This window comes from Cnephaeus nilssonii (assembly GCF_951640355.1).
Source record: "Cnephaeus nilssonii genome assembly, chromosome: 2".
NCBI classification, from domain to species: Eukaryota; Metazoa; Chordata; class Mammalia; order Chiroptera; family Vespertilionidae; genus Cnephaeus; species Cnephaeus nilssonii.
The window spans coordinates 9,749,689-9,776,938 of record NC_137073.1 but is presented as its reverse complement, the minus strand read 5'-3'; the positions used below and the strand labels follow the sequence as shown (position 1 = coordinate 9,776,938).

Below are 27,250 nucleotides of genomic sequence, written 5' to 3'. Positions count from 1 at the left end.
AAGGCAGGAATGCTCTCTCCCTAGCTGTCTGGGGTCGCCCTCCACACCGGCATCATCAGTAACGTTCTCACACTAGCCCTTCCAGGAGGCATTCATGTGCAAATGGGGGCAGGCCTGTGTGGGCCCCATGCCCATGGTAGCATGCACGTGTGCTCCAGTGTGCTGCTGTGTGCCTGGGTGTGGTCACCTACACGAGGCCTCCTGAGCCTTGGCATGAGGGAGCACACGGTGTCCCAGCCCTCATGGGTGCAGGCCTGTCCTCTGGCAGGGACACAGAGGAAGCGAAGCGTCTGGGCTGTGTGTCAGGGGCTCTGACACCTGCCAGGGCAGGACGCGCCAGTTGCACAATGTTGATATTGCAGTGTGTGGCCACTGCCAGATACTGGCAGCAGCTCCGGGGAGAGAGGGAGGGGCAAATCAATCTGCATAGACAAACCTGGATGGGGCACGAGACCTTAAAGAGATACATGTGCATATAGTCAACGGGACAGAAACACTGGAGAAAGCCTCTGTGCAGTGCACACACATGCTCACACGGACCGTCCAAACAGCGTTGAAATACAGCTTCCTGTGCCCACCCGAGCGTGCCCAGTGCGCACCAGGGACGGCTCTGAGGAGACCTACCAGCACTCAGGCAGATCCTGAGACATATTCGTGTTTCTCACATCACCTGCTGGGGAAATGTACGTGTACATACAAGCCAAGCCAGGTTATTTATATGTGTATGCTTCCCGTTGGCTCAACTCCAAGGCTCACCACACACACACACACACACACACACACACACACACACGCTCCCCCAGGACCCATGCCTGGGGTGACTAAACCAGGAAGATGGGCTCCACATCTCTCTCCGTGGGGTGCCTGCCATGGCCTGTGAACTGGGGCCTACCTGGATCCTCTGGGAATGAGCATCTGCCCCGTTTATAGCAGATGTGGGGGAGGGGTGCCAGTGGAAGAAGTGCTATTGCATTAGATTCAAACACTCAAACACACAAGTCCATGTACACAGATTATGCACCCACAGACCTGTGGACACACACACCTGTTCACAGAAGACAGAGCAGGGCTCGGTGGGCTGCTGTGTGATCCCGGCCACCGTCTACACGGCAACCGAGCGAAGGCGAAAGCTAAGATAACACACAGACCGGTGGGGGCAAGAAGGGCGATGTGGTGCTTCTACACACATCTGTGCACGCACACACACACGCTGGGGTGTCCACTCGTCTCGAGCACGTGCCGGCGGCATGCATGTTGGTGTGCATGTGTAATCACGCCTGCTGCTATTTATGTGGGGGGGAGGGTCCATGGTGCAGTGAGGTCCAGGGACTCCAGGGTCTGATGGCGGGAGGTGGGGGGGAGGGTAAGGGGAGGGCTGCCTGGGTCTGTCTTGGGGGTGAGCCTGGAGCAGGGGATGGAGTGAAAGGGGTAGTGGGGGTATTGCTCCCGATGTGGTGGGGGAAGGGTCTGGGGGAGATAGGGGTGGTGGGCCTACAAGCCCAGCGTCCCCCCAATGGATGACGCCAAGACCACCCCCAGCACCACACAGCAAATGATGATCATGATTTTCTTCTGCAGGCAGAAAGGGCAATGGGACAGGAGGCGGAGAGAGGGGCGGTTTAAGAGAAAAAGAAACAGACAGAAAGATGGGGGAGGGTGTGAGGAAAAAGAAGAGGGGAGAGAAAACAGAAAAACGAAGAGGTCAGAGCCAGAGATAAGGCCTTTCAGGGAATTTCATCACTTGCCTCAGCCCTGGCCAGAGCCCCGCCCCGCCCACCAGCTCCCGCCCACCTGCCCCACAGGCCCTCCCCGCCCCGGCTCACCCTCCGGGCCTTGCTCTGATATCTCACGGCTTTCTTCGTGTCAGACACAGCTCGCTCCACATAGTCCACGGAATGTTCCACGTTGTATTCAATTCGGTCAATCATCTCGCCCTGCAGAGGGGATGTGCACGGGGAGGCGTGGGCTGGGCTGGAGGAGGAACCGGGGAGCTGGGGCGGCTTCCAGATGGCGGGGCGAGGGCAGAGCAGTACCTGGCTTTCCACGAGCATGGCCATGTCCACAAACATGTCGTGCAGCTCGCGGATGCTGGTTTCCAGTTTGATGATCTCGTTGTGCCTCGTCTCGATCTCATTCAGCGCCTGCTTCGTCATCTGGGAGTCCATTTTGATCTAGGGCGATGGGGAGGGGGGCTGCTGAAGACCACCCTTCACTCCCATTAGAGCTCAGAGCCTGCAGCCGGAGCACCTGGGTCCAACCCTAGCTGTCACTCACTAGCTGCAACCCTGGGCAAATGATCTAACCTCTCTGGGCCTCCGTCTCCCCACCTAGAAAACGTGGATAATAATAGTGCCCACCTCATGGTCGCTGTGGAGATTAAATGAGTTAGTATGTGTACATTGATCAGAATAGTGCCTGGCATACAGGAAGCACCGAAGACAAGTTTGTTAAATTACAGGAAATAACATTGTCCCCAGCCTCCACCTTAGCCCAGAAGCCCTGGGAAGGGAGACAGAGGTCCAAGGCCCCACCAGTATTCAGGCCCCTGTCTGGTCAAAGGAAGATAGAGAAATGGAAGAAGACACAGCAGAGAGAAAGGGGCGGGGGTGGGGTGGGGAGGAGACAGAGAGAGACAGACAGAGACAGAGAGAGAGAGAGAGAAAGAATAGCAAGCAGAGAAGGAGGCCCAGATGAGAAGGCAGGGTGCCCACAAGTCCCCTGGAGAACAGGACATGAGACGGGGGAGAAATAAAGGAGTGCGCTGAAGCCTCAAGAGTCGGTGGGAGAGAGACTCCAACCCAGAATTAGATACACCTCCTCCCCACAGATGCCTGGCCTGAGCCCGGCCGCTCACTCCTCAGAGCATTCACTGTTTAGACCACATCAAGCCACTCCTCTGCTCTAAAACCTGCCAGGGCTCCCCCTATCCAGAGGGTACACACCTTTATCTTTTAAAAAAATATAGTTTTATTGATTTCAGAGAGGAAGGGAGAGGGAGAGAGAGAAACATCAATGATGAGAGAGAATCACTGATCGGCTGCCTCCTGCACACCTCCTACTGGGGATCGAGCCCGAAACCGGGGCATATGCCCTTGACCGGACTCGAACCCAGGACCCTTCAGTCTGCAGGCGGGTGCTGTATCCACCGAGCCAAACCGGCCGGGGCCACACCTTTATCTTAGCGGTCAAGGCGCAGGCTCCTTTCCTACCCTCATCTCCTGCTATCCAACAGGAGCCAAAATCATCCGACGGCTGTTTGGCACGTGGTCCGCTCTCCCTGTCTTTGCCCAGTCTGTTCCTTTGTCTGTAGTGTCCTTTGCCCGTCTCCCCGTCCACACGCTCCTTGTCTCTTAAGGCTCAGCTCAATGCCACGTCCCCGGAAGCCTTCCCCGGCTGTGGAAGTCAACTACCACAGCGCCTGTCTGCGTCTTGCACAGCCCTCAAGCCAGGTACCAACCACCCTGCATGGGCTGGTGAACTGGCAGGGGTCAGCTCTGCCTTCTTAGAACCACTAACCAGCTCCCCCGCCCCCAACCACCACCACCACCCCCTCCTCAGACAAACAGCCTAGCAGAGCTGTGTGGAGAGCTCCAGGGTAGTTGCCCACAATCCATTTGCTCAAAGCTAATTTAACAAAGGCCAATTATCTAAGGGACAATATGCTAGGAAGTCCCTGAACGTACTGTAACCTGGTCTAGACCTTAAGGAGAGCCATTCCACGGCCGGAAGCATAAACAGACAGAACGGGCAGGCCAGGGTGAAACTTAAAAGAGAAACAAGAACTCAGCTGGGGGAAGCCCATCTATTCACATACAAGATGACAAGGCAGGACAGTGTGCAAAACGAAAACAGGGTTTTTTAAAAATTTCAGAAGGTAGGCACATTAGTCATTGGGTGAAACAGCCTGCGTCAGTAGGGCGTTCCGTATCTTAGTACCGAAGAGTCCAGATCAGCACCTCCATGTGGGTTCCAGTACTGGCTCTGTCCCCAGCTGTGTGACCTCAGCGAGTTACTTAACCTCTTTGGGCACCGTTTCCTCCCCCGTGAAGTGTGGCTCCCTCAGAGGGCTGTGGTGAGGGTGCAATGAGGTTAGCAGGTAAATGTGAATGTGTAAAGTGCTTAAAACAGTGCCTGGCACACTACTGTTCGCCCTTTTTATGGGGGTGCCTTCCTGTTCTGCTCCATGGAATTCCCCAGTTCCAGTTCCCGGCCTCCGAGGCCAGTTATTGCAGGTGGACTTAGGACCTTCCCTTTAACCTAAGTTTGGGGAGGAGATGCAGCTGCTTTCCAAAACAGACCAAGCCCCGCCCGCGCTCACATCATCAGTGAAGATGGCCAACTTCCCGCTCTCCAGCATGTCTTCCAGTTCTTCGTTGGTTGTGGTCCTTCCGGCTGTGGGGAGGAAGGACTCCATGCTCAGGGTTGGGCCAGCCTGCGCTGAGGTGGTGGGATGGGGCAGGGACCCGGGACACCACCCTTCCATGGGGCTCTAGGCCAGGCGCCCCTCCACCGAGAGGAAGGGCCTGGGAGGAGGCTTGGGCAGGCCTGGGGAGTCGGGAGGGGAGGCACACGCACTGATCTCCAGCTGCCGCTGGATCCTGTCCTTGCAGCGGTCCCGGTACTTGGACTGGGTCGCGTTATATTCGGTCATTACTTCCACGAACTTCCGGGAGAGTGTAGAATGCTGGGGTGGGGGCACACACATGAGGAGGCAGGGAGCAGAGACCAAGGGGAGCCGTTAGTGAACACGTGGAGTGGAGAGGAGGGGTGATCACGCCCCACCCCAAAGCCTCACAAGAGCACAGTCCCCTTCCGCTTGTCTCCCCATCTTACGCCCAAACCAGCGGCGGCCGGGGCCTGGGCATTAGGATGTGACCGGTACCCGCCCCGCTGTAACCCCGCCCATCGGTCCCTCCCTCCGCTGTAGCCCCGCCCATCGGCCCCTCCCTCCGCTCTAACCCCGCCCCCGCTGTAACCCCGCCCGTCGGTCCCTCCCTCCGCTGTAACCCCGCCCATCGGCCCCTCCCTCCGCTGTAGCCCCGCCCGTCGGCCCCGCCCCCGCTGTAACCCCGTCCATAGGCCCCTCCCTCCGCTCTAACCCCGCCCCCGCTGTAACCCCGCCCGTCGGTCCCTCCCTCCGCTGTAGCCCCGCCCGTCGGCCCCTCCCTCCGCTGTAGCCCCGCCCATCGGCCCCGCCCCCGCTGTAACCCCGTCCATAGGCCCCTCCCTCCGCTCTAACCCCGCCCCCGCTGTAACCCCGCCCGTCGGTCCCTCCCTCCGCTGTAACCCCGCCCGTCGGCCCCGCCCCCGCTGTAACCCCGTCCATAGGCCCCTCCCTCCGCTCTAACCCCGCCCCCGCTGTAACCCCGCCCGTCGGTCCCTCCCTCCGCTGTAACCCCGCCCATCGGCCCCGCTCCCGCCGTAACCCCGTCCATAGGCCCCTCCCTCCGCTGTAACCCCGCCCATCGGTCCCTCCCTCCGCTGTAACCCCGCCCCCGCTGTAACCCCGCCCGTCGGCCCCTCCCTCCGCTGTAACCCCGCCCATCGGCCCCGCCCCCGCCGTAACCCCGTCCATAGGCCCCTCCCTTCGCTCTAACCCCGCCCCCGCTGTAACCCCGCCCGTCGGTCCCTCCCTCCGCTGTAACCCCGTCCATAGGCCCCTCCCTCCGCTGTAACCCCGCCCATATGCCCCGCCCCCACCAGCATGGCCCCTCCCCGGCTCCATCCCGGACACGCCCCCGCCTGGCCCGCCTCCCACCTGAGTCTTGCGGATGCGCAGGTCCGCGGAGGAACGGTTCAGCCCCTCCTCCTGCTCGATGCTTTGCTCGATCGCTGCGGGAGAGAGGATGCAGTGACGGGCCGCAGACCCGGGGCGTGTGGGGCGGGGGTCCGGGACGGAGGAAGGGCCGACACCCCGAGGCAGGCCCCAGGCCTGTGAAGAGATGTCACACCCGTGGCGAAGGCAGACAGTAAAGGTTCCATGGTGAGGGGCGGGAGGCCGAAAAGTAAAGGGACAGACGTTTGAGGGGTCAGGAAGGCAGGGGGAGGGAGGCCGAGGGCCGGTGGGTAACCAGACGGAAGGGCGCTGCTGGCTCCGTCGTTGCTGGGGTCTTGGGAAGTCCCATAGCTGAAACCACGGCCCATTCCCACGAGGGAGCGGGGCCCAGGCCGCTGTGAACGGCCCTGGGGGCAGGGAACTCCGCTCGCCGTTCTCGGGAAGGGCCCGGAGCCCACCCTGGGGCTTTCCCTGGAAGGCGAGCACTTCCAGGTGGGTCAGAGGCCACCATTTCCTTGGCAAATTCTACGTGAGTGGATGGACGTTCCATAGAGAAAATAGCGTTCCCCCTGCCCTACAAGGTAGCCCTGTCCCAAATTCCCACTTCTAAAGGATTCTGGAAAAGCACACAGATTAACTGGGGTTTCATGCACTCCTGACACTTATTCAGATTTTCTAAAACAGAGCTTGTAGTAAGGTGTCCTGTGCTGGGAGATGCCGCGGGGATGAGTCACCACCAGGCCCTCTCAGACCTGGAAGGGCCTCCAGCCGGTTCCTGTCCTGCTGGCAGCAGGGACCTCTGGGGCTGAATGGCACCCCGACTCCCGACTCCCTGCCAGCAACGCGGGGCAGTGACCGAGGGGCAACTGAGGCCCAGCTGCTGCAGGAAAGGCACACACACCCCCCAGGGATGTCAGAATCTCTGGTCCGGACTCGGATCCTATTGTCAGACTTGGGACCGGAGCCCCGCCCTGGCGAAGGGGTCCTTTACTTCACAGTCTCACTGACTTCTCACAAAAACCCTGGGAGGTCAGTGACCAATCCACTTTCAGACCAGAAACCGAGGTTTGCGTGGGTAAAACAACTCCAAGTCACACACAAAACCTGAGCTCGTGCCACCACACAGCTGGAGGAAGATGGAGAAGGGGACCTCCTCTTTCTGGGGTCTGGAAGGTCAGCTTCTAGAAGCTTCTGCCACTTTTCCTAGTCTCTTGATCTTTTCCTGAACCCCTAAACCATGGAGCCCTCCTCGTGCTCCAACAGAGAGACATGTAAGGTCAGAGCTTGATGAGCCCAAGGAAATCACTGAGCCCAGGGACTTCTAAGCTGGGTTCCATGGAACCCTGATTTTGAGAAGGAACTTGACCGGAGTGTTCCAGCCCCAGTTCAGCCAGAACAGCCTGATTTTTATGTGCTGTATATATTGGGGTTCTTTATAAGATTTCATTTGGAAAGAAAAGATTTTGCTACAAAAAAAAAAAAAAGCCAGCTTTGAAATTGCTTCCGTTTTCCTTGCTGAGGGCAGGGTCTTGTCCAAATGAGGGAGGGTGTAAGCGGGGCCCCCTCCGCCTGGAGCTGCACTTCACGTGCTCCCAGTTTAGGTAATTTTCCTTTCCAGCACACGCTCCTGAGTGCAAACGGTTTGTTTTTACAGATCAGCACTAGCTAACACACGGCCTCCTGTCGAGCCCGGGAGGGCATCAAGTCTCCGTCCTCATCTCCCCGGACCAAGGTCACAGCACGCAGGCCCAGGCATCTGGCATGGTTCCTTTTCCCCAAAGCCCAGCATGTGGCTCGGACGGACGGAGTAGGTGCTTGGCAAATGTTTCCTGCCGCTGGATTACCATGAGCATACAAGGGAGCATCAGGGTAACACTGCCATTCCCCTGGCACCGGCAGACAAGGAGGTTCCCAACCCACAATGCCTTGGGGGAAGGTGGTTATTACCAGCACCCAAGTCCTTAAATTAGAGCGAATACATGAGCATTTGGCAAGTCCCTCCTGAAAGCCTGCCAGCCCCTGATGTCAGCCACACCGTCCAATCTGTCCTGAGCCGAGGGTACCAATTCAGAAGCATTTGCTGAACCCACCTACTGGGTGCTGAGGACTATGCCTGGCACCTGTTCTGGGGAAATGAGGCCTTAGTGAAACTAAGGCCGTTTGGGAGGCTATATTCTTCTGATGGACCTTCATGCTGATGGAATCAGCAGAGCTCACATACAATCTGGCCAGCCCGCCCCCTCTCCCTCATTTCCCTGTCGTGTCTCTATCTTCAAAGAATCTGGAGCAAGGAGGGAAACTGGGGCTGTGTGCTTTCTACTGGGTGAGAACCTGGCTCCTAGAAGTGTGTAGGCACTCCTGAGAGAAAGGCCTGTCTGGTCGCTGGAAGGCAGAGCTCTTTTTCTCCTTAGTCGGGGGATTGCAATCCTCACCTTTCAATTTGGACCGAACCTTGTTGGCCGTCTTCTTGATGTCTGCAGTGAGGTCCTCCAGCTCCTGTTTGGTCTCTGAGGAGGGGGCCCGGGTGAGTGAGAAGTCTGGGTGGACCCCAGCCCCAGCCCCCGGGCACTCCGCAGCCGCACTCACTCTCATCCGGGTTGGGGGCAGCCAGGATGGCGCTGTGCTGTTTTTTCACTTGCTCCACATCCTCCGACAGCTTCTCAATGCAGCCCCGGATCTCTTCCACCTGGGGCGGCAAATTGGCGATGCCCAGCCAAGTGCTCAGGCCAGACAGGGCTCACTCGGGGTTCAGGGAAATGGGCCAGACCCCGAGGGACTGGTAAAAGGCCAAGGGGTGTAGGACTAGAGAGTGGGGAGGGGGGAGTTGTTGGCTGGGGGCCAGGTTCTGGGTCTGGGGTATTGGAGACTCAGTTACCTGTTCAAAGAACTCATCCATGAAGTGATCCCGATCCACATGGACCACCTCCTCCTCATCGTCACTGTCTTTCGCCTGCGAGACAAGGAAAGGTGGAGACCATGAGCAGCCCCGCCCCGTCCTCCTCCCGCCAGCTCGAGGCTCGGAGCGGGAGTCTTGGGAGGGGCCGTAGGCAGGTGCGGGCCAGCCCCAGGCGTCAGGATGAACACTGGCTATGGGTAAACAGCAAACCCGAGGCCAGGTGGCTGATGGGGAATTAGCAAAAGGCGCCTCTCAGGGGTGGATGTGGCCCTGGGAATGCAGTCCCCCTGGAGGCAGGTGGCCACAGGACACCTGCTATTAGCCAACCAGGACAGAAGTATTTCAATACGGTAACAACCAGCTAAATGCCAGCCGTGCAGGCATTGGCTCTGGGCGCTGAGAAGGGGTCTGGAATGGAGTCCCAGGAGCCTGACCCTCTCCACCATCCCTCAGCCACTGGGGCCAGCCTCACTTTGCTCCCCTCTTCTTCCCGTCCTGCATCCCCCTCTCCCAGCCACGTCCCCTATACAAGGTCAATTCACTGCCAGCAAGCAGTCAGGCCCGGTGAGGGCTGGAGGTGACACAGCAGTACCCCCCTCCCTTCTGTGTCTTCCTCCTCCTGCCCACCGCACCCCCTCAGCTTGCTCGGCCCCCGCTGCCCCGCCGACTCCCCGACTCTCCTGGGTGAGTTCACTTGCTTTCATCCAGCCTCTTCCAACTTCACACCCACCTACTCTCACTGGCTTGGATTTCCTAGTTGCAACCTGCAGCTGCTCAGCCCTCCACCCGCAGGGCTCAGAGACACAAAGGGATTCACACACCCACACCTCCACCGAGAGCCAGTGACACACACAAGGCGCAGACAGACCCACTGACACCCACACAGAGACACACTAACATGCTGACGTTCACCCACACGCAGACCCACAGCAGAGCTGCATGCAGCTACGTGTGGACACCACGGGTCCCCCGCGCCCCGGGGCATTCGGGAGGCCCTCTGAGCCTGGTCTGCACACTCGTTCGGAGCTGGGAAAGGGAGAGGGGCAGGGAGGCTCATCGGTGCTACACTCCTGACTCAAGATTCTCTGCGTGGGGCAGAAGTCAGGACAAAAGCGGAGCCCTCCAAGCTTAATTCCTGGAGCCCGAATCAGCCCCACTGGAAACTTAAAGAGTTCACCCTGAGTCCCAGCAAGAACCTAACCACCACTCGGATCTAAGTCCAGAGCCTGCATGAAATCAAGGCAGGATCCAAAAAGCGTCTGCCTGGCAGGGCCGGGGGGATCTAAAGAGAAGGGCTCACATGGAACCTCACAGGGTCCAAGCAGATCGCAGACAGAGCCTGGCAGAACCAGACGGCTCAGACCGAACCAGACTCGGCACAGACAGATGCCAGACAGCGCAGATCGAACCTAGACAGCCAGATGGGACCTAGATGCAATCTAGACAGCCCGGTGAACGCGGGATCGCAGAGCCTGATAGCACTGAAGGAACCGCCAGCCCAGAGACCCGGCCGGACTCGAGAAGCCACCCCGGCCTCCTGCCCGGAAACGCCAGGAATTCTCCGCAGACGGCCCCACACCACGTCAGAAGGTGTGTGCACTTACGTTTAATTTCCAGAGAACCCCAAAATCCCCCAGGAGAGGGAGGCTCCTCCACCTCTGCCCACAGCCGCCCCAGGAGAAGGGTGGCACCAGGTAGGCCTTCGGACTCTGATGGGGCTTCTCTAGCCCGCACCTGCCCGGGACCGCCCCCTTAGACCTTGGCCTTAGAGACTTGGGGATGCCTGGCTCATCTCTGAAGCCCCACCAGCCTCCCATGATTCCCTGTCCTCAAAACGCCAGCTGCCCCCCCCCCCCCCAGGACTCCTTCCCCTGGCACCAAAAGCCAGGCCTCCGCCCCTTCTCGGCCTTCAGGCACCCCACTCCGCCCAGCTGCCCTCAGGCCGTGAGGCCGCACCTTCCTCTACTCTGTCTCTTTCCCTTCCACGTGCTGACTTAGACTTCCTGAAGTCTAATTCCTGTCTCTCCTATTGTTCCCAGAGCCAGGTCCTTAGCTTCTGCCCTGAGGCACGCTACCTGCCTATCCCTGTCCTTGAGACAGGAAAAGAGACAGAGGACCCAAGGATGACCTATTTGGTGTAATAATTACAGAGCTGAGTGCTAACAATCCGCTACAGTTCACAAACACTTCTGCATCCATAATCCCTTTGATCCTCACCACTGTAGCCCTGCTGAGAAAGGAAGAGCAAACACCACTGTCCCCATTTCACAGATGAGGGAGCAGGTCAGAGGGGATAAAGGAAAGTGGTGCCCAGGCTGAAAGGAGTGGGGAAACGGTAGGCATCGAAGACAGGCCTCCCCCAAACCCCTCCACAGCTGGAGACTCCTGCAGCCCCCACCCCGTCAGCCACCTCCTTCCAGCACCTCTGCCCCCAGCTATCTCCCTCTCAAGGTCCAATCTGGGGGAGGCTCTGTGCCCTGAAGTCCTGGCAAAATGTTATCATTGAACAGCACCTTTACACAGACCTTACCATCTTGTTATCTCATTTAATCTTCATTAAAACTCTATGAGGACCACTGACCCACGTTATAACCATGGCAAACATTTACACAGCATGTTACGGATACCATTCTATGCCCTCTGCATATATTTACCCACTTGATTATATTTTAAAAAATGTGTTTTATTGATTTTTGAGAGAGGGGGGGAGAGAGAGAAATATCGACGTGAGAGAGAAACATCAAGCGGCTATGTATGCACCCTGACTGGGGCGCTAACCCGTAGCCCAGGTAGGTGCCCTGACCAGGAATCAAACCTGCCACCTTTCAGTGCATGGGGCGACGCTCCAACCAACCGAGCTACACTGGCCAGGGCTCTCCATCTAATTCTTGCACATACCCCCCGAGATAGACATTATAGCTCCCTTTTGTAGATGGGGAAACTGAGACAGAGAGAGGCTAAGGAATTTGCCCAAGTCCGTAGCTAGAAGGCCACATGACTTCCCCCCTCTGAGCCTCAGCCTCTGCATTTGCTGGGTGGCAATCACGTCTACCCCAAATGGTGGGCAGGAGGGCAATGAAACCAGGCGGGGAAATGCCCCACGCTGCCAGAGAGAAGATGAATGCCGAGTGGGGGCGGGCTATTACCCCTTCCCCTCCCACGTTACAGATGACGAAACAGGCTCAGAGAAGTTGCCTACCTGTCTAAGGCTTCGCAGCAAATAAGGCCAGAGGTGGGGCCTGAACTGCCCGGTGCTAAATCCCAGGCTCTTTCCCCTCCATCCTTCCCTTCCTCCCTGGCCTCAGAGAGTCCGTTCGCTGTGTCCTCACTCCCGCTGAACTCCCGTGGCCAGGACAGAAAAGCATCAGAGGTGCCTGGCGGCAGGGAGAGCTCCCACAAGGAAGCTAGGCGTTCTCACCTCCCCTCGACTCGCTGTGTGACCCTAGGAGAACCCCCGCCCGCTCTGGCCCCGGTTCGGCTGTGAGATGGTGGGCTGGCACCTGGGCTCAGCGCTTCCTGCCGGGGGTACGTGTTTAATGATGAGCACGGCCTCCATTCCTGGAAGTTGGCCTGAAAGAGAGAGGCTGCGGGCACATGAGACTGACTACCTTGGAACAGAGGGTCAAATGAGACTGATCCTCTTCACTGGACAATTCAAGCCTCTGTTTCCTCATGAGCAAAATGGAGGTAAGAATTACCTGCATCTAGCCCTGGCTGGTGTGGCTCAGTTGGTTGGAGCATTGTCCCGTGCAGCTAAAGGTCACTGGTTCGATTCCCAGTCAGGGCACATACCCAGGTTGTGGGTTTGATTCCCAGTTGGGATCCGTGTGGGAGGCAACCAACTGATGTTTTTCTCTTTCTCCTTCTCTAAAATCAATTTTTAAAAATCATGTCCTTGCCCTAGCTGGTGTTGCTCAGTGGTTCGAGTGTCAGCCCCTGAACTGAAGGGTCTTGGATTTGCTTCCTGGTCAAAGGCACATACCTGGGTTGTGGGCTCAGTCCAACGTGCAGGAGGCAGCCAATCAATGATTCCCTCTCATCATTGATGTTTCTATCTCTCTCTTTCTCTCCCTTCCTCTCTGAAATCAATAAAACATATATTTAAAATCAATCAATTAACTAAAATTTTATTAAAAGAAAAAAAAAGAATTAGCCCCGGCCAATGTGGCTCAGTTGACCTACAAACCAGGAGGTCACGGTTCAATTCCCAGTCGGGCATATGCCTGAGTTGTGGCTCAATCCCCAGTGGGGGGCGTGCAGGAGGCAGCCAATCCATGATTCTCATCATTGATGTTTTTCTCTCTCTTTCCCTTCCTCTAAGAAATCAATAAAAATATATATTTTAAAAAAGAATAATATATATCTAACACAACACATATGTACTGATTACCAGGCGCAGGCCCTGTTACAAGTGCTTTGAATTTCTTGTTTAATCCTTACAGCCACTCCATGAAGTAGATACTATCCATATTCCCATTTGACGGATGAGGAAACTGAGGCATGGGAGGTTAAATAACTTGCCCAAGATTATACAGCTGATGGGTGCTGATAGGGCGATGCCTAGACTTGAAGCCAGACACTTTGCTCTTTACGGCTCGACAACCCCTTAAGCACTTGAGGATGGAAGGAGAGAGCAGAGATCCTGGGCCCCTCGGGAGCTGCCTGGGGAACAGGGGTGATCAGATCAGACCCAAGCCTCTAGCTGCAGTCCTCCCATTGGACACCAAGGGCCCTGTGTGCGTGTCAGCAGCAGGAGACAACAGACAGGTGGGCAGATGGAAGGAGGAGAGGGACAATGTGAGCCAGCAAGTCACTGCCCAAAGCGACCGATGCTGAGAGGGTGACTAAAACAGCGGTGGAAAGAGACTGGAATCGGGTGACAGAAGAGTCACAGAGTGTGTGTGTGTGAATACACAGGGGCCATGTACACACACGCGTGCTCACACGCACTCCTTAGGGCTGCAAGCATCGCTTGATCTAGAGGCAGCAGCGTGTCTCCCCTGTATCCCCCCTTCTGCCCATCTGTGCCCGACCTGGGCCTCTCCTCCTACCAGCACCTAGGCTCGCCCTCCCACCCGCCTCTCTCCTCTGCCTTCCCTGCCTTCCCACTTCCTCCCTTCCGCATCCTCCCTCTGCCCACTGAGTCCCTCATGCACCTACCCAGGATGTACTGGCACGACCTGGGCCGAGGTCGCTCCCAGGCGCCTGAGAACATGGTGAACAAGACGGGGAGAAGGTCCTGCCCCAAGGAGCTGACGTGCCAGTGGAGGGAGACAGACAGTGACAAACGATCAGGACAGGGTCGGTTGTGCTGAGAGCAGGAGAGAGATGAACCAGGGACGTGACGGAGAGACATGAGCCAGGGGCGGCTTTACACAGGACGGCCAGGGAGGCCTTACGGGGGTTGACCCTTGAGCCAATCCTGAAGGAGTCACCTGAGCCAAACCTGGGGAACAGAACTCAGGGCAGAGGGAGAGCATTCAGAACAGAGGGACCGGCACTCTGGCCGAGGGAACAAGTGCAAAGGTCCTCAAAAGCAGGGGGAGCTCGCTGCTTGAAGCGCAGGAGCACGCCGCGCGCCGCTGGCTGGCCCGGCCGTCACCCCGGCTCTCCTGGTCTCTGTCCCTCCGTGCACACCGGCTTCTCTCCTGTTCTTCCAGGTCTGCCTGGAAGAACAGGAGAGAAGCGCCTGCTGTGCCTGTCCGCACCTGCGCGCTGCACGGGGGACTCGGGCCGGCCCTCGGGGCACAGGACTTGTCCTTTAACAGCCCCCATTCCCACGAGGCCTCAGAGTCAAGCCCCCTCAGCGCAGGCCTCACCGTCCTCCATTTCCCAGTCTCCCCGTTTCCTGTCTCCGGCCTTCCCATTCCACAGCCCACGCGTCTCCTAGCACTTTCTCTCTCCCACCAACCTTCTTCTCTGCCTCCCTTGCTCTCCCTCCTTCCTCTGGAGCCCCATCCCTGGCCCCAGTTTCTGGATCTTGGGACACCAATCCCGCTGATTAACCCCGATTGCAGCCTCCATTCCAGCCAAGCACCTCCTAGCTCCCAACCAAAGGGGTTTGGTACACTGGAGACAGAAAACCCTGGTTTGACCCTGGCTCTGCCATTAACCGCTGTGTGACCTTGAGCAAGTCAGGTTACCTGTGTGGTCCTCAATTTACTCTAAAATAAATTAGGGTCGCATCCTGCCCATCTCAAGGGTTCAAGAGAAACAAACAAGTCAGCTGTGGAATAACAAACCTTCATAGAGTACAGCTGATGGGTACTCTATGGGTACAGCTGGGCACCAGGCCTTCTTCTGGGTACTTTTGCACAGTAACTAATCTCAACCCTTAGGATAACCCTGCAAATTGTCAATTACTCGGATTTCACACATGAAAAAAATGACTATCAGAGAGGTTAAGCAACTTACCCAAGGTCACACAGGAAGTAGCAAAGCCAGGATTTGAACCCAAACAGTCTGACTCCCAAACCTGTGCCCTCAGCTGCTAAGTGATACACGTATCTGACAACCCCCTGGGGACTCTAAAGCACTGGTGGAAAGACAATCACCTGCTGGGCTGACGTCCCCTCCCACCACTGCCCCATCCCTCTCAGCGCTTAGAGAGCCCTTTCCCAGGCCTCCCACGCCCTGCTCAGTTTCTCCTGCTTCCCAGCCTCCTTGCTCTTAACTCTGGCAGGGAGACCCTCAGCACTCCTTGCATCTGGCAGCTTTTTTCCTCTCCACCCACCCCCTCCCAAATCTCCAGTTTCCCAGAGCTATGACTAACACCAGAGCCATCAGCAGGCACCCAGCCCTCCAGCCCTCCATACCACTTCCCCCCTCTTCCACCTCACTGCCCCCAGTAGCCCGAGCAGACAGATTCCTCACCCCTGGGCAGGGTCCCCCGACCCACTCAGGTGAAGACTCCCAACCCCTGCCTCCTCCTCCATCCCTTTCTCCCTCCCCCTCTCTCTAATTCCACCACAATTCCACCCTCACCCGACTCCACGTTCCATTTCTCTGGATTTTGGAGTCACGGAGAGTCTTGGCAGCAGGGGCTCTGGGTTCAAATCCGAACTCCTCACTTGCTAGCTGCGTGACCTTGGGCGAGTTAGGTAACCACTCTGGGCTTTAGTTTCCTCAGCTATAAAATGAGGGAGTCTCTCGGTCTGCCTCCCTGCCCAGGAGGCGGGTGAGGGTCTAAAAAATTATGGATGGCAACGACTTCCCGAGAGAAGGGTGGTTTAGAGCCCCGATGGGGCCAGCCTGCCTGGCCGCCTTTTATTAGCTACGTGGCTTCGGGTAAGTTACTTAACCTCTCTGGGCCTCAGTTTCCTTATCTTTAAAACGGGCTAACACTAGTTCCCGCCTCCTAGAGTCGCTGTGACAATCACAATGAGTTAATATGTATAAAAAACTTAGAACGGGGTCTGGCACACAAGTGTTGGTTATTTTTTATTACTGTTATTTTCCTGATGCCTATTGGGTAAGTTTAATAAAGAAATAAACCTTCACATTCCCTGCCCTGACCACCAATTCCTGCTTCCTTCCCACTCGCCAACCCAGCTCTCCCCAGAGACAGCACTCACTGGCCTCGGAGCCCCTTCCTCTCGTCTTAGTGACCTGGTTCCCCACCCCCAAATCCAGGGGGGCTCTCCAAAGAGTTTTTGTCCCCCACCCCCATCCCACACACCTCATGTTGAGACTCTGTTTCAAAGGCCACAAAAGCAGAGGCGCGTGTCAACTAGGCAAACAGGAAACCCACATTCCAGACTGGTCCTCCCATTCACTTGCTTGGTGACCTTGGGCAAGTCCCTGCCCATCTCTGAACCCGTTTCCCTGACCCGTCGAATGGAGTGAACCAGCTGGGGCTAGTGCTTTAAGAACGTAACCCCACAAGACGGGAGCCCACAGCAGGGTGTCAGCTCTGCCTCCTGGAGCCCCGGTCATTTCTCCGAATCCCCCAGCCTCCTCCCCACCAGACACCATTCCCATCAGGCTCCAGCTCCCAGCCCCTCCAAACGCAGCCTTCACGCAGACACCAGTCCCCCAAGCACAACTCCCTGCCGGGCCAGCTCCCGAGCCTGGCCTCTCAGGCCTGCAGACCGGGCCCACGGCAGACCGGGCCCACGGCAGACCGGGCCCACGGCAGACCGGGCCCACGCGGCCTGCCGGCTGTTCAGGGGCAGTTCCCCCGCAGAGCACAGTCCATGTCAGACCACCCAATTCCACGGCCCTGTGCCTGGAACCTCCTCCCCTTCTCTGCATCCCCACCTCCAACCTCTGGGGTCACCCCACCTCAGGCCCTGGCCCTCTGGCTGTCTCCCGAGGCAGCCCCTTCCCGCCTGTGTCTGAGGTGCCCCCTGCCATGGAGAGCAGCACACACGTGCGCGCACACACACTCACACTCGCACTTCAGTCACTGCCAGGTGTTGGCATCTCAGTCCCAACCTGTGCCCTTCCCCAGAGCCTCCCCCACGTCCGGTCCTGCTGAGCTCAGCCTGGCCCACTAAAGGCCCATCCTTCTGACCCGAAAATCTGCTGCTGGGGCTCAGCACCCTCCGTTCCTCCCTGACACTCACTCCTTCCCACCCCCGGAGCAGACCCAGGGCCCTCCTGGGATGTGGGGTGTCCAAGGCCCGTGAGACCGCTCCTGCCCCTTGTGTCTCACCGGCTCCCAACACCTTCCAGCCACTGTCCCCAAAATGCAGGTTCACTGGAGAACATCAGGTGCCTCCAGAAATTGTGGTGCCCCTGCCACCAACCGCCAGTCTCATAATTTGCCCCCACAACTCAGCACCTGCCCCACTCCACCCCCACGCGCTCCCCAAATATTGGGGTCCCTCCCCCCATTTTCCCCACCCCCAAGCTCACACTCCGCAGCTCCTGAGTCCGATCCTTCATCCTGCGACGGCTCCTCCTCCTCCTCGTCCTCCTGCCTCGGCTGCTGCTCCTACCTTCAGGCTCGGTGCTGGAGGCAGGGGTCTGGGGGTACCGGGGGGAGCAGCAGAGCCGCTGGGGGAGGCGCCGCAGGCGGGGGCGGGACCGGGGGCGGCGGGCGGAGGGCCGAGCAGGGGCAAGGGCCTGGACCGGCTCGGCTCTGCCGGGGCTGCGGTGGCGATGCGGCTGCGGCACAGGCTTGGATGGAGGGATGCGGGAGCCGAGGCGCGGGGGAGGGGGGCGGAGGGAGGTGAGGAGCACGGGAGGGAGGGGGGAACCGGGAGGGGGCGGGGAGCAGGGGGCATGCGCAGCACCCGGGTCTGGGGGCGCCTGGGGGTTGTAGTCCGGGGGAGGGGGACCCGGGAAGAGGAGAACCGGAGAGTCCTAGGGGAGGGGTGGGGAGAGCAGGGCTGGGAAGCCGGAGAGATGCGGAGAGGACCGAGGAGGTGCAGGAGGCTGGAGATGCTGGGGGCGGGGCGGGGGGCGGGGGTGGAACAGCAGCCAGAAGGGGTAAGAGAATGCATTTCCCGGGGAGCGGCGCTGTGGATAGATTTTAGGTTTTGTGTCTGGGAGTGTGTGTGAGCCTGTGCACGACCACCTCTGTGTGTGTGTGTGTGTGTGTGTGTGTGTGTGTGGCCCTGCAGGAGACTCTCTGGACACTAGAAATAGCAAGACTGACCCTCTAGGTGGCTTTTGTGATGTGAGGAATCAGCCGAGCCCAGCTGAGAAGGACAAGGGGCATCATTTTTTTGCACAGCCTTTCCCACTCCAAGTGTGAGTCCCTGGGCAGCAGGGAGTCTCAGAGCTCTGCTTGTCTACCTCCAGGGACAGGATGCTCACTACCTAACCAGACCTCCTGGCCTATCTTTAAGATAAAATGGAAATTCGTTCACATTGGGAGGGGAATTCTGATACCCCTGACCATCCGGGTACCTGCATCACTCTCCTCGGTGCCCACCTCTCCTCTCCTCATCTCCATGTCTCAGCGTGACCTCACCCCTGTACTCCTGTAATGGGGCTTTGGCCCCCAACAGGCCTTGAACCTGTTTTTGCCAAGTACCAGTGACCTCTTTGATAGTAAATCCATCGACTACCTGTCAGGCCTTATCCTCCGTGATCTTTCAGGGACATATGACCCTGATGACTTCTCTCTTCTTTCTTTCTTTATTCTTTAAAATATATTTTTATTGATTTCAGAGAGGAAAGGAGAGGGAGAGAGAGACAGAAACATCAATGAGAGAGAATCATTGATTGGCTGCCTCCTGCACACCCCCTACTGGGGACCAAGCCCACAACCCAGGCATGTGCCCCTGGCCGAAATCGAACCTGGGACCCGTCAGTCCGCAGGCCGACGCTCTATCCACTGAGTCAAACCAGCCAGGGCTCTTCTTTAAACCCTCCCCTTCTTGGTTCCCAGCCTGTCTCCTGCCTCTACCCCGCCCCCCCCCCCCAAAAAAAAAACACAAAAAACCACACACACACTTCTGGATGTTGTTTCTCAGCCTCCTTACAGACCCCTCCATTCTTCCACAACCCCCCCACAGCGGGGTTCCCCAGGCCCCATCTCATCTTCTTTCTTTACCCTCTCACCTCCCCAGGTTCAGCTGTGTGTCTGCATGTCTACAATATTGACATCTATACGCAAGCCAGATCCTGCTCCTCAGAGGCAGCACCTGTTGCGTGCCGGAGCCCTGGGCTGGGCACCGAGGACAGAGACAAAAGGTGTGATCGTAGTACATCCGCAGCGCAGCGCTAGCGAGCGAGGCCAAGGCTTCGACGGAACCGCCCCAACCGTGCTGGCCGCGCCTTCCCTAGCGCGCGTCTCGGCACCTGGCCTCGTGGAGGGCCGGGCAGGGCGCTCAGCTGCGTCTCACTTGCATTCTTTGATGACAAAGCCCATTCTTGTGAAACCACAACGTTACAGCTTCGCCTCAGTGGCCAAATCCAGAGCCGCCTCCTAGGTCCTCTCCATTGCAACCACCGTGGGTCAGTCCGGGCCCTCATCTGCTTTCCCCTGGGCCTGAGGCAGGGCCTCCTCTCTCGTCTTCCCGCCTGCAGGCTCTTCCCTTCACATCCACATCTCCTCCCAGCTGCTAGTGTGACCGTCCCCAAACCAATGTGATCATGTCAACCCCTGCACCCATAACTCCATGCCCCCCGCCGCCCCCTGACTGCACTCAGTAGCTGCTCTGGCATTTGAAATCACACCATCGTCGCCTCATCTCTCCTACTACTTCCTTCCCTGTGCCACGAACCCAAGGCCTTAACCACACCGAAGAGTCACAGATCCCAAATACCTCAAGCCTGTCATTGTGCCATTTCCTCTGCTTGGTACACTGTCTTATCCCTTCTCTGACGGTCACTTTCAAAGCCCAGTTCGACCTCTCCCAGCAGTCCAGGCAGACAATGTGATGAGGTGGGGGCGGAGTCTGCTTCCCCACTAGACCAGACTGGGCCTGACTCATGCCTGCTTCTCCCCGACAACCAACACAAGGTCCGGCACAAAGTAGATGTTCACTAAAAATCCAAGTGACTGAGTGAGTGAATGCCATATGCCCTCACACCTTTACCCAGGCATAAAGACAAGGAGAACAGCTCCATGAAGACAGGCATTCTCTTTGTTTTGCTCATTGCTGGTTTTCCAGTGGCACTATAGCACCTGGCACACAGTAGATGCTCAATAAACATGTATTTGTTAAACGAATGTATGAGTGAAAGGTGTGCAATTCAAATCTGACTACCGTTCTAAAGACGGACACAGACACACGATGTAACAACGATGGCAATCCTCGTTGTCCAGTGATTTTGAGCTAAGTGCATCCATGATCACTTGAAGTCCACCCAAGAACCCTGTGAGGTGGGATGCCGGGACCACACACCCACCTCCTGTACAGCCTCCTGCCTGCGTGGCCGTTCTAAAGCATCAGCATAGCCAAGCCGGCCTCTGTTCCTGCCTCCCCGGTTCCCCAGGGCTCAGATTTTCTAACTTGACTCCCCACTTTCGGGCACACCACCATCCTCACGTTCCCCGATTCCAGTCCCTGCATTTCCCATTTCCACGTGCTTCCTCGTGGTGTTCCTGATCCCGGAGCACCTATCCTCTCATATTTCCAAACCCACCGCCTACCCTTCTTTCAGAGTCCAGCTGCTGGGATGTCCCTGGACCCTCCCGAAGCCTGAGGGAAAGCGTGCCGCAGACACAGGCTGCCAGGCCTCCACCCTGGGAATTTCGATGCAGGAATCTGGGATGGAACCCAGAAACCTCGGTTTTCACAGCCACCTCTGGCCAGTCTTCCTTTCAGTCAAGTCTGGGTTTATCAGGCGGCAAGGCTAAGGCTGGGCTGTGCTGTGTAAGAAACACCCCCAAATCTCAGGGACGCCTCACTGCAAAGCTCTATTTCTGCAGCAGGTTTGGGCTCCTTCCCAGAGCAGCTGCCCTTCAGAGAGCCTCAGTGCTGTGGGCGGGGAAATGGACACACAGCTTAGCAACAGGCTGGGCTCCGAGAGCCTCAGCTTCCAGGACCCCACCTCATTCATCTCTGCCTCCCGTGGCACCTGGCACAGGACCCACCACCCTGCCGTGCTCAGGAGCCGAAGAACGAACACCCATTTGACCTGTTCACCCATTAACTAGTATTTAAGGAGACGACTCTTTGCACCAGGTTTATGCTCGATGCTGGAGACACAGCGATGAGCAAAGCAACCTCAACCTGCTCCGTGGAGCCAGTCACCTAGCTTCTCTAAGCCCTAAGCTACCAACCTGTGAAATGGGCCACGTTCCTCACCCTGCGGGCGCCGTGTGAGAGGGTTTACTGAGAAAATGAGCGGGGGAGCCATTTGTAACTTGAAAATCTCAACTGCAGCAGATGCCACGGGCCCTGTGACTCTGGTGTGGCCCCTGCTGCTCCGCCAGCCCTCACAGCCCGTTTTCAGGTCTCATTCCTTCGGCCCCTGGAATTCAGTAGCACAGCCCTCTGCTATTCCCACTCCCCTTTCAGATCATCATAAACCTGTAGCATGAATATAATATTAATAATAGTGATAATAATAGCTCTTTTTTATTTTTTAGAGAGCAAGGAGGGGGGGCATAAATTTGTTGTTCCACTTATTTATGCATGCATTAGTTGTTTCTTAGGTGCCTTGATCGGGGACCAAGCCTGCAACCTCGGCGTATTGGACAATGCTCTAACCCAGTGGTCGGCAAGCTCATTAGTCAACAGAGCCAAATATCAACAGCACAATGATTGACATTTCTTTTGAGAGCCAAATTTTTTAAACTTAAACTTCTTCTAACGCCACTTCTTCAAAATAGACTCGCCCAGGCTGTGGTATTTTGTGGAAGAGCCACACTCAAGGGGCCAAAGAGCCGCATGTGGCTCACGAGCCGCAGTTTGCCGACCACGGCAGTCTAACCAACTGAGGCACCTAGCAAGGGCAATAGTGAAGTCTCATATAGTACATATCATGTACCAAGCTCTGTTTTAAATGTTTTATTTCTATTAATTCATTTCATCTTCAAAACGACCATCTGAGGATACTACTATTATCTCCGTTTACAAACAAGGAAACTCAAGCACAAAGAGTTTAAGTTGCTCACGGCAGGAGCTGGGATCCACTCCAGGCAGAAGTGGTGGGCTGTTGAATCATTCTCCAGGTGAACTGGTTATCTGCCTCCCGGGAGGCTCATCCCAGCCCTTCTCTCCACCAAAAAACAGTCAACATCCGGCAGCAGAGACACATGGCACTGGCTTTGTAGATATATTTTGGGGGAACTGAGTCATTACAACATTGAGTCTCTTATCCATTTACATGGTATATCTATCCATTTGTTCAGGACCTCTTTAAAGTCTTTCTATAAAATTTAAAATTTTTTTCACATAAAGGATATTAACCTATCTTTAAAAGACTTACTTAGGTACTATATACTTTTGTAAATGATGTTTTTACATTTTCTAAAAGTCTGTTGCTGTGATTTAAAAAAGCAATTTGTTTTAAGATATTTCTCTTATTCCAACAAACTTGCCTCCATGGTCAGCCAGAGCCAGAGACCCGGGAGTGAACTAGGACCCTCCCACTCCCTCACCAGCACTTCCAGTCTGCAGCTGTGTCTGACAGACTCCCTCTCTTCAGTGGGTATTCCACCCACCTCCAGGCCTCAGTGTAGACCTCATTATTTTTGGCCTGAGGTGATTTCGAACTGATCTGCCAAATCAACCTTCACACGGCAGGGCAGGGCGACTGCCAACCCTAACTGTGTCCTTGTGCAAACAGAAAAAGGAGTCCCTTCCTCAGGACGCTCTACCTCCCTCTGTCAGGTAATTGCTACAATGAATATTCACATAGGTGATGTCTGCAATGTAAATGGTGCCCCTCGTGTGTCTGTCTTGCGTAGTGCACATGTCACAGCCATCGGTGGTGGCCCTGTACGCGGCCACAGAGGGATCTTTACAAAACGAAAGTCTGATCATAGCATTCTGTGATGGGCTGAATGTCCCCCACCCCTGACCCCCAATGCATATGTCAAAGCCCTAACCCCCAAAGTAATGGTGTCAGGAGGTAGAGCTTTGGGGAGGTGATTAGAGCTGGATGAGGACAGTAGGGTAGAGCCCCTGATTGGAGTAGTGCCCTTCTAAGCAAAGGAAGAGAGACCAAACCCTTTTCTCTCTGCCACCTGAAGAGGACGGCCACCTGCAAGCCAGGAAGAAGCCCTGACCAAGAACTGAATCTGCAGGCACCTTGACCTTGGACTTCTCAGCCTCCAAAACTGGGAGCAATAAATGTTTGTTGCTTAGGCCTCCAAGTCTGTGGTATTTTTTTTTTAATTTTTTTAAAATATATTTTATTGATTTTTTACAGAGAGGAAGGGAGAGGGATAGAGAGCTAGAAACATCGATGAGAGAGAAACATCGACCAGCTGCCTCCTGCACACCCCCTACCGGGGATGTGCCCACAACCAATGTACATGCCCTTGACCAGAATCGAACCTGGGACCTTTCAGTCCACAGGCCGACGCTCTATCCACTGAGCCAAACTGGTTTCGGCAAGTCTGTGGTATTTTGTTATAGCAGCCTGAGCTGATTAAGACATACTCCTTTGCTTAAAGTTATTCAAAGGTAGCTTTCCTTGATTTAGTTACTCAAAATAGGCAATACTTTAACATGGTTCAAAAAGCTAAATAATCCCTGGCTGGTTTGGCTCAGTGGATAGAGTGTCGGCCTGCGGACTGAAGGGTCCCAGGTTCAATTCTAGTCAAGGGTACGTGCCCAGGTTTCGGGCTCAATCCCCAGTAGGGGGCATGCAGGAAGCAGCCTATCAATGATTCTCACTCATCAAAGATGTTTCTATCTCTTTCTCCCTCTCCTTTCCTCTCTGAAATCAATAAAAATACGTATTTTTAAAATCTAAATAATATCAAGTATTACTGTACAGTGAAAATTCTTACTCTAACAGCTGTACTCGCCACCTTGTTCTCACAAACCACCCATAGAGAACCACTTTTATTAGTTTCTTAGGTACTTTCCAGGATTTCTTTATGACAATACAAGCAGATACACACACACATACACACTCTTTAATTATATAACAGTAGCATGATACACTCATTCTACACCTTGGTCCCGGGTATTTAGCTAACAACATATTTGGAAGCGCTTTCATATTTATACAGAATGAACACCCTCATCCTTTTTGAGAGCTGCATACCTGCTGATGGACAAGTTTCTGACCTGTTGCGGATAATATTCAATGCGGAACATTGCTATATATGTCCTTTCATAATGTGAATGAAAATTCTATTTATCCACCCTGTGCAGCTGGTGTGGACTTGTGACTTGCTTTGACTGATAGAATATGGCAGAAGTGCCCTGGCCAGGTAGCTCAGTTGCTTAGAGCATCCTCCTGACACGCCAACGTTGCAAGTTTGATCCCCGGTCAGGGCACAAATAAGACTCAACCAATGAATGCCTGGGTGGGTGGAATGACAAATCTCTCTCTCTCTCTCTCTCTCTCTCTCTCTCTCTCAAATCAATGAATTAAAAATTTTTTAATTAAAAAAAAAGAGAGAATATGGCAGAAGTAATGTGTAACTTCTGAGCAGTGTCTCAAGAGACCCTGCTTCTACTCTCACCTTCTTGGAATCCTGAGGCCACTGTGCTATGAAGAAACCCGGATGAAACAGCACACGGAGAGAGTGGCTCAACATCCCATCCCACCTGGCCACCAGAGCTAAGGCCCCAGACATGGGCGTGTGAGAGAGACCGTCACGGGCCATCCAGCTCCAGCAGCGGTGCCAGCCCCCCAACCACTTGTCATCTAAGGTAAGACCAGCAGAAAAACCACCCGGCCATCCCTAGGGCCTGGAAAAATAAATCACCGTTTTATGCCAGTGAGTATTGAGATGGTTTCTTATGAAGCAGCAGCTCACGGATACAGCAGGAAAACCTTTCAGATAGATTCAGAAATGGGACTGCTGGTTCAAAGTGTATATGCATTTATAATTTTGATAAGTATTACCTGGGTTGTATCATTTTGCATTTCTACCAACAATGGGTAAAAGTCACTGTTTCTGCCACAGTCTTACCAAAAGAGTGTTTTACCAAACATAGATTTTTGCTAATGAAATAAAAAATGTTATTTCAGTATTGTCTTAATTTTCATTTCTCTTATTATATATGAAGTTGAACTTTCGCATGTGTTTAAATCCTTATCATTTACTTTTTTGTGATCTGTCTGTTTTTCACATTTTTTATTTAACTATTGGTCTTTCTTATCAATATGTGGAAGCTCTTGAACTAGTAGGGATATTAATATTTTGTATATAATAGGAATTGCACATATTTTTCCAGTTTGTTGTTTGTCTTTCGATCTTGCTTTGATGTTTTTACCATGCAGACTTTTTTCATGTAGACAAATGCATTATTCTGTTATTTATAGCTTCTGAATTTTACTTCACTCCGAGAGTTATGAAGGATTTTGCCCACATTTTCTTCTAGAATTTTTTGAAGTTTATCCTGACAACTGTGTAATCTATCACCTTTACTTCTTTAAAATAAAATTTTATTGATTTCAGAGAGGAAGGGAGAGGAAGAGATAGAAACATCAATCATAAGAAAGAATCATTGATTGGCTGCCTTCTGCACGCCCCACACTGGGGATCAAGTCCTCAATCCAGGCATGTGCCCTGACCAGGAATCGAACTGTGACCTCTTGGTTCATACATAGGTTGATGTTCCATCACTGAGCCATGCCGGCCAGGCTGATCCATCACCTTTAGAGTGAAGTTTGAGACCAAGGTTATGGCATGGGTAACCTTATGTCACCCATATAGTGAAGAAACAGGAAAATCAGAAGCTGGTTTAGGAAAGTCTCAGGGGGGAGGGGGCAGGGATGCATCGTGTTTGGGACACGTTGAGTTTAAGATGCCTATGGGACCTCTAGAATGTCTAGGGGGCAGGTAGATTCCAGGGTCTGGAACTCAAGAGAACATTGTGAGTTGGAGACTGGGTTTGGGAGCCAGCATATAGATGTCAGGTAAAGCCATGTGAATAGGTGTAGGGTTCGAAGAGGAGAGGTTCTCAGTGAAGCTCTAGGAAGTGATCAAGGTCAGGCCCAAAGCGCATCATGAGAAAAGACTTGTGGGGGCTCCATCTCTGTGGCCTTTGGGGCTTGGCACAAAAACAGCCTCACAGACATTTGGGGGTGAACAGAAGCCCTTTAACCTGAGGCATGCATGAATATCTTTGTCTCCGGGGACACAGCTAACCATGAGAGAGAAAAGGACCCACAACTCCCCCCACTGTCAGCCCCAACTGAAGGTGTGGGAAGGAAGAAGGCTCAGACTCACAGGCAGTCTGCCCCCTCCGACCCCAGATGATCCAAAGCAGGGCATCAATAGGTAGCAGCAAGTCCCCAAAGGTGGATGGAGCCCCGGGAGCCACCTCTGATGAGTTTTACCCTTGGATCCTAGTGTAGTGGTTAAGAGCATAGACTCTGGAGCTTCCTCTCTGGGTTCAAATCCTAGCTCTCTCACTTACTAGTGTGTAACTTAGGGCAAGTTACTTAATATCTCTGTGCTTCAGTTTCTATCTATCTCATTGGTATGGAGATTAAATAAGTAAATATTTATGAAGTGCTTATTTGGCACCTGGTACATAGTAAATGCTATATAAATTTTATATTTAAAATAAATAATTTGGCCCTGGCTGAGTAGCTTAGTTGGTTAGAGCATCATCCTGATATGCCAAGGTTGTGGGTTCATTCTCTAGTCAGGGCATGTACAAGAATCAACCAGTGAATGCATAAATAAATGGAACAACAAATCAATGTTTCTCTCTCTCTCTCCCAAATCAATAAATAAAAATTTAAAAAGGGACCATCTCATTCACTTATGAATAGTTATTGATCAGCTACTGTGTGCCAGGCATGGTTGTAGGTGCTTGGGACCCAGCAGTGAGTAATGCAGGTGAGAATTCCTGTCCTCATGGAGTTTACATTCTGGTAGGTGTAGAGGAGGGGTAAAGACAAACAATATATAAAATAAATAAGCCAAATATATGGTGCGTCAGATCCAAGTGGAGGCATGAGAGATTCGCAGGAGTTAGCAAGGCCACTAGCCTAGGACCTGGTGCACAGTGGGGTTTAGGAGATGGAAAGCG

At 54.6% G+C, this 27,250-nt stretch overlaps 1 protein-coding gene across 2 annotated transcripts; it reads right to left on the bottom strand.

The window, feature by feature from the left end:
- Nucleotides 1-1,302: 1,302 nt before the first annotated feature.
- Nucleotides 1,303-17,561, bottom strand: STX1B (syntaxin 1B; the record flags this gene model as incomplete). Of its 2 annotated transcripts, XM_079790252.1 has the most annotated exons (10): nt 1,303-1,572; nt 1,824-1,934; nt 2,034-2,171; nt 4,319-4,392; nt 4,576-4,684; nt 5,759-5,832; nt 8,209-8,283; nt 8,363-8,462; nt 8,652-8,726; nt 17,532-17,561. In XM_079790252.1, the coding sequence occupies 10 exons, from the start codon at nt 17,559-17,561 to the stop codon at nt 1,492-1,494; spliced, it is 867 nt and encodes a 288-aa protein (XP_079646378.1). In that variant the 3' UTR covers nt 1,303-1,491. The 2 variants fall into 2 exon arrangements, with proteins under 2 accessions (XP_079646378.1, XP_079646379.1); XM_079790253.1 differs by lacking the exon at nt 8,209-8,283.
- Between the last annotated feature and the right edge of the window lie 9,689 nt (nt 17,562-27,250).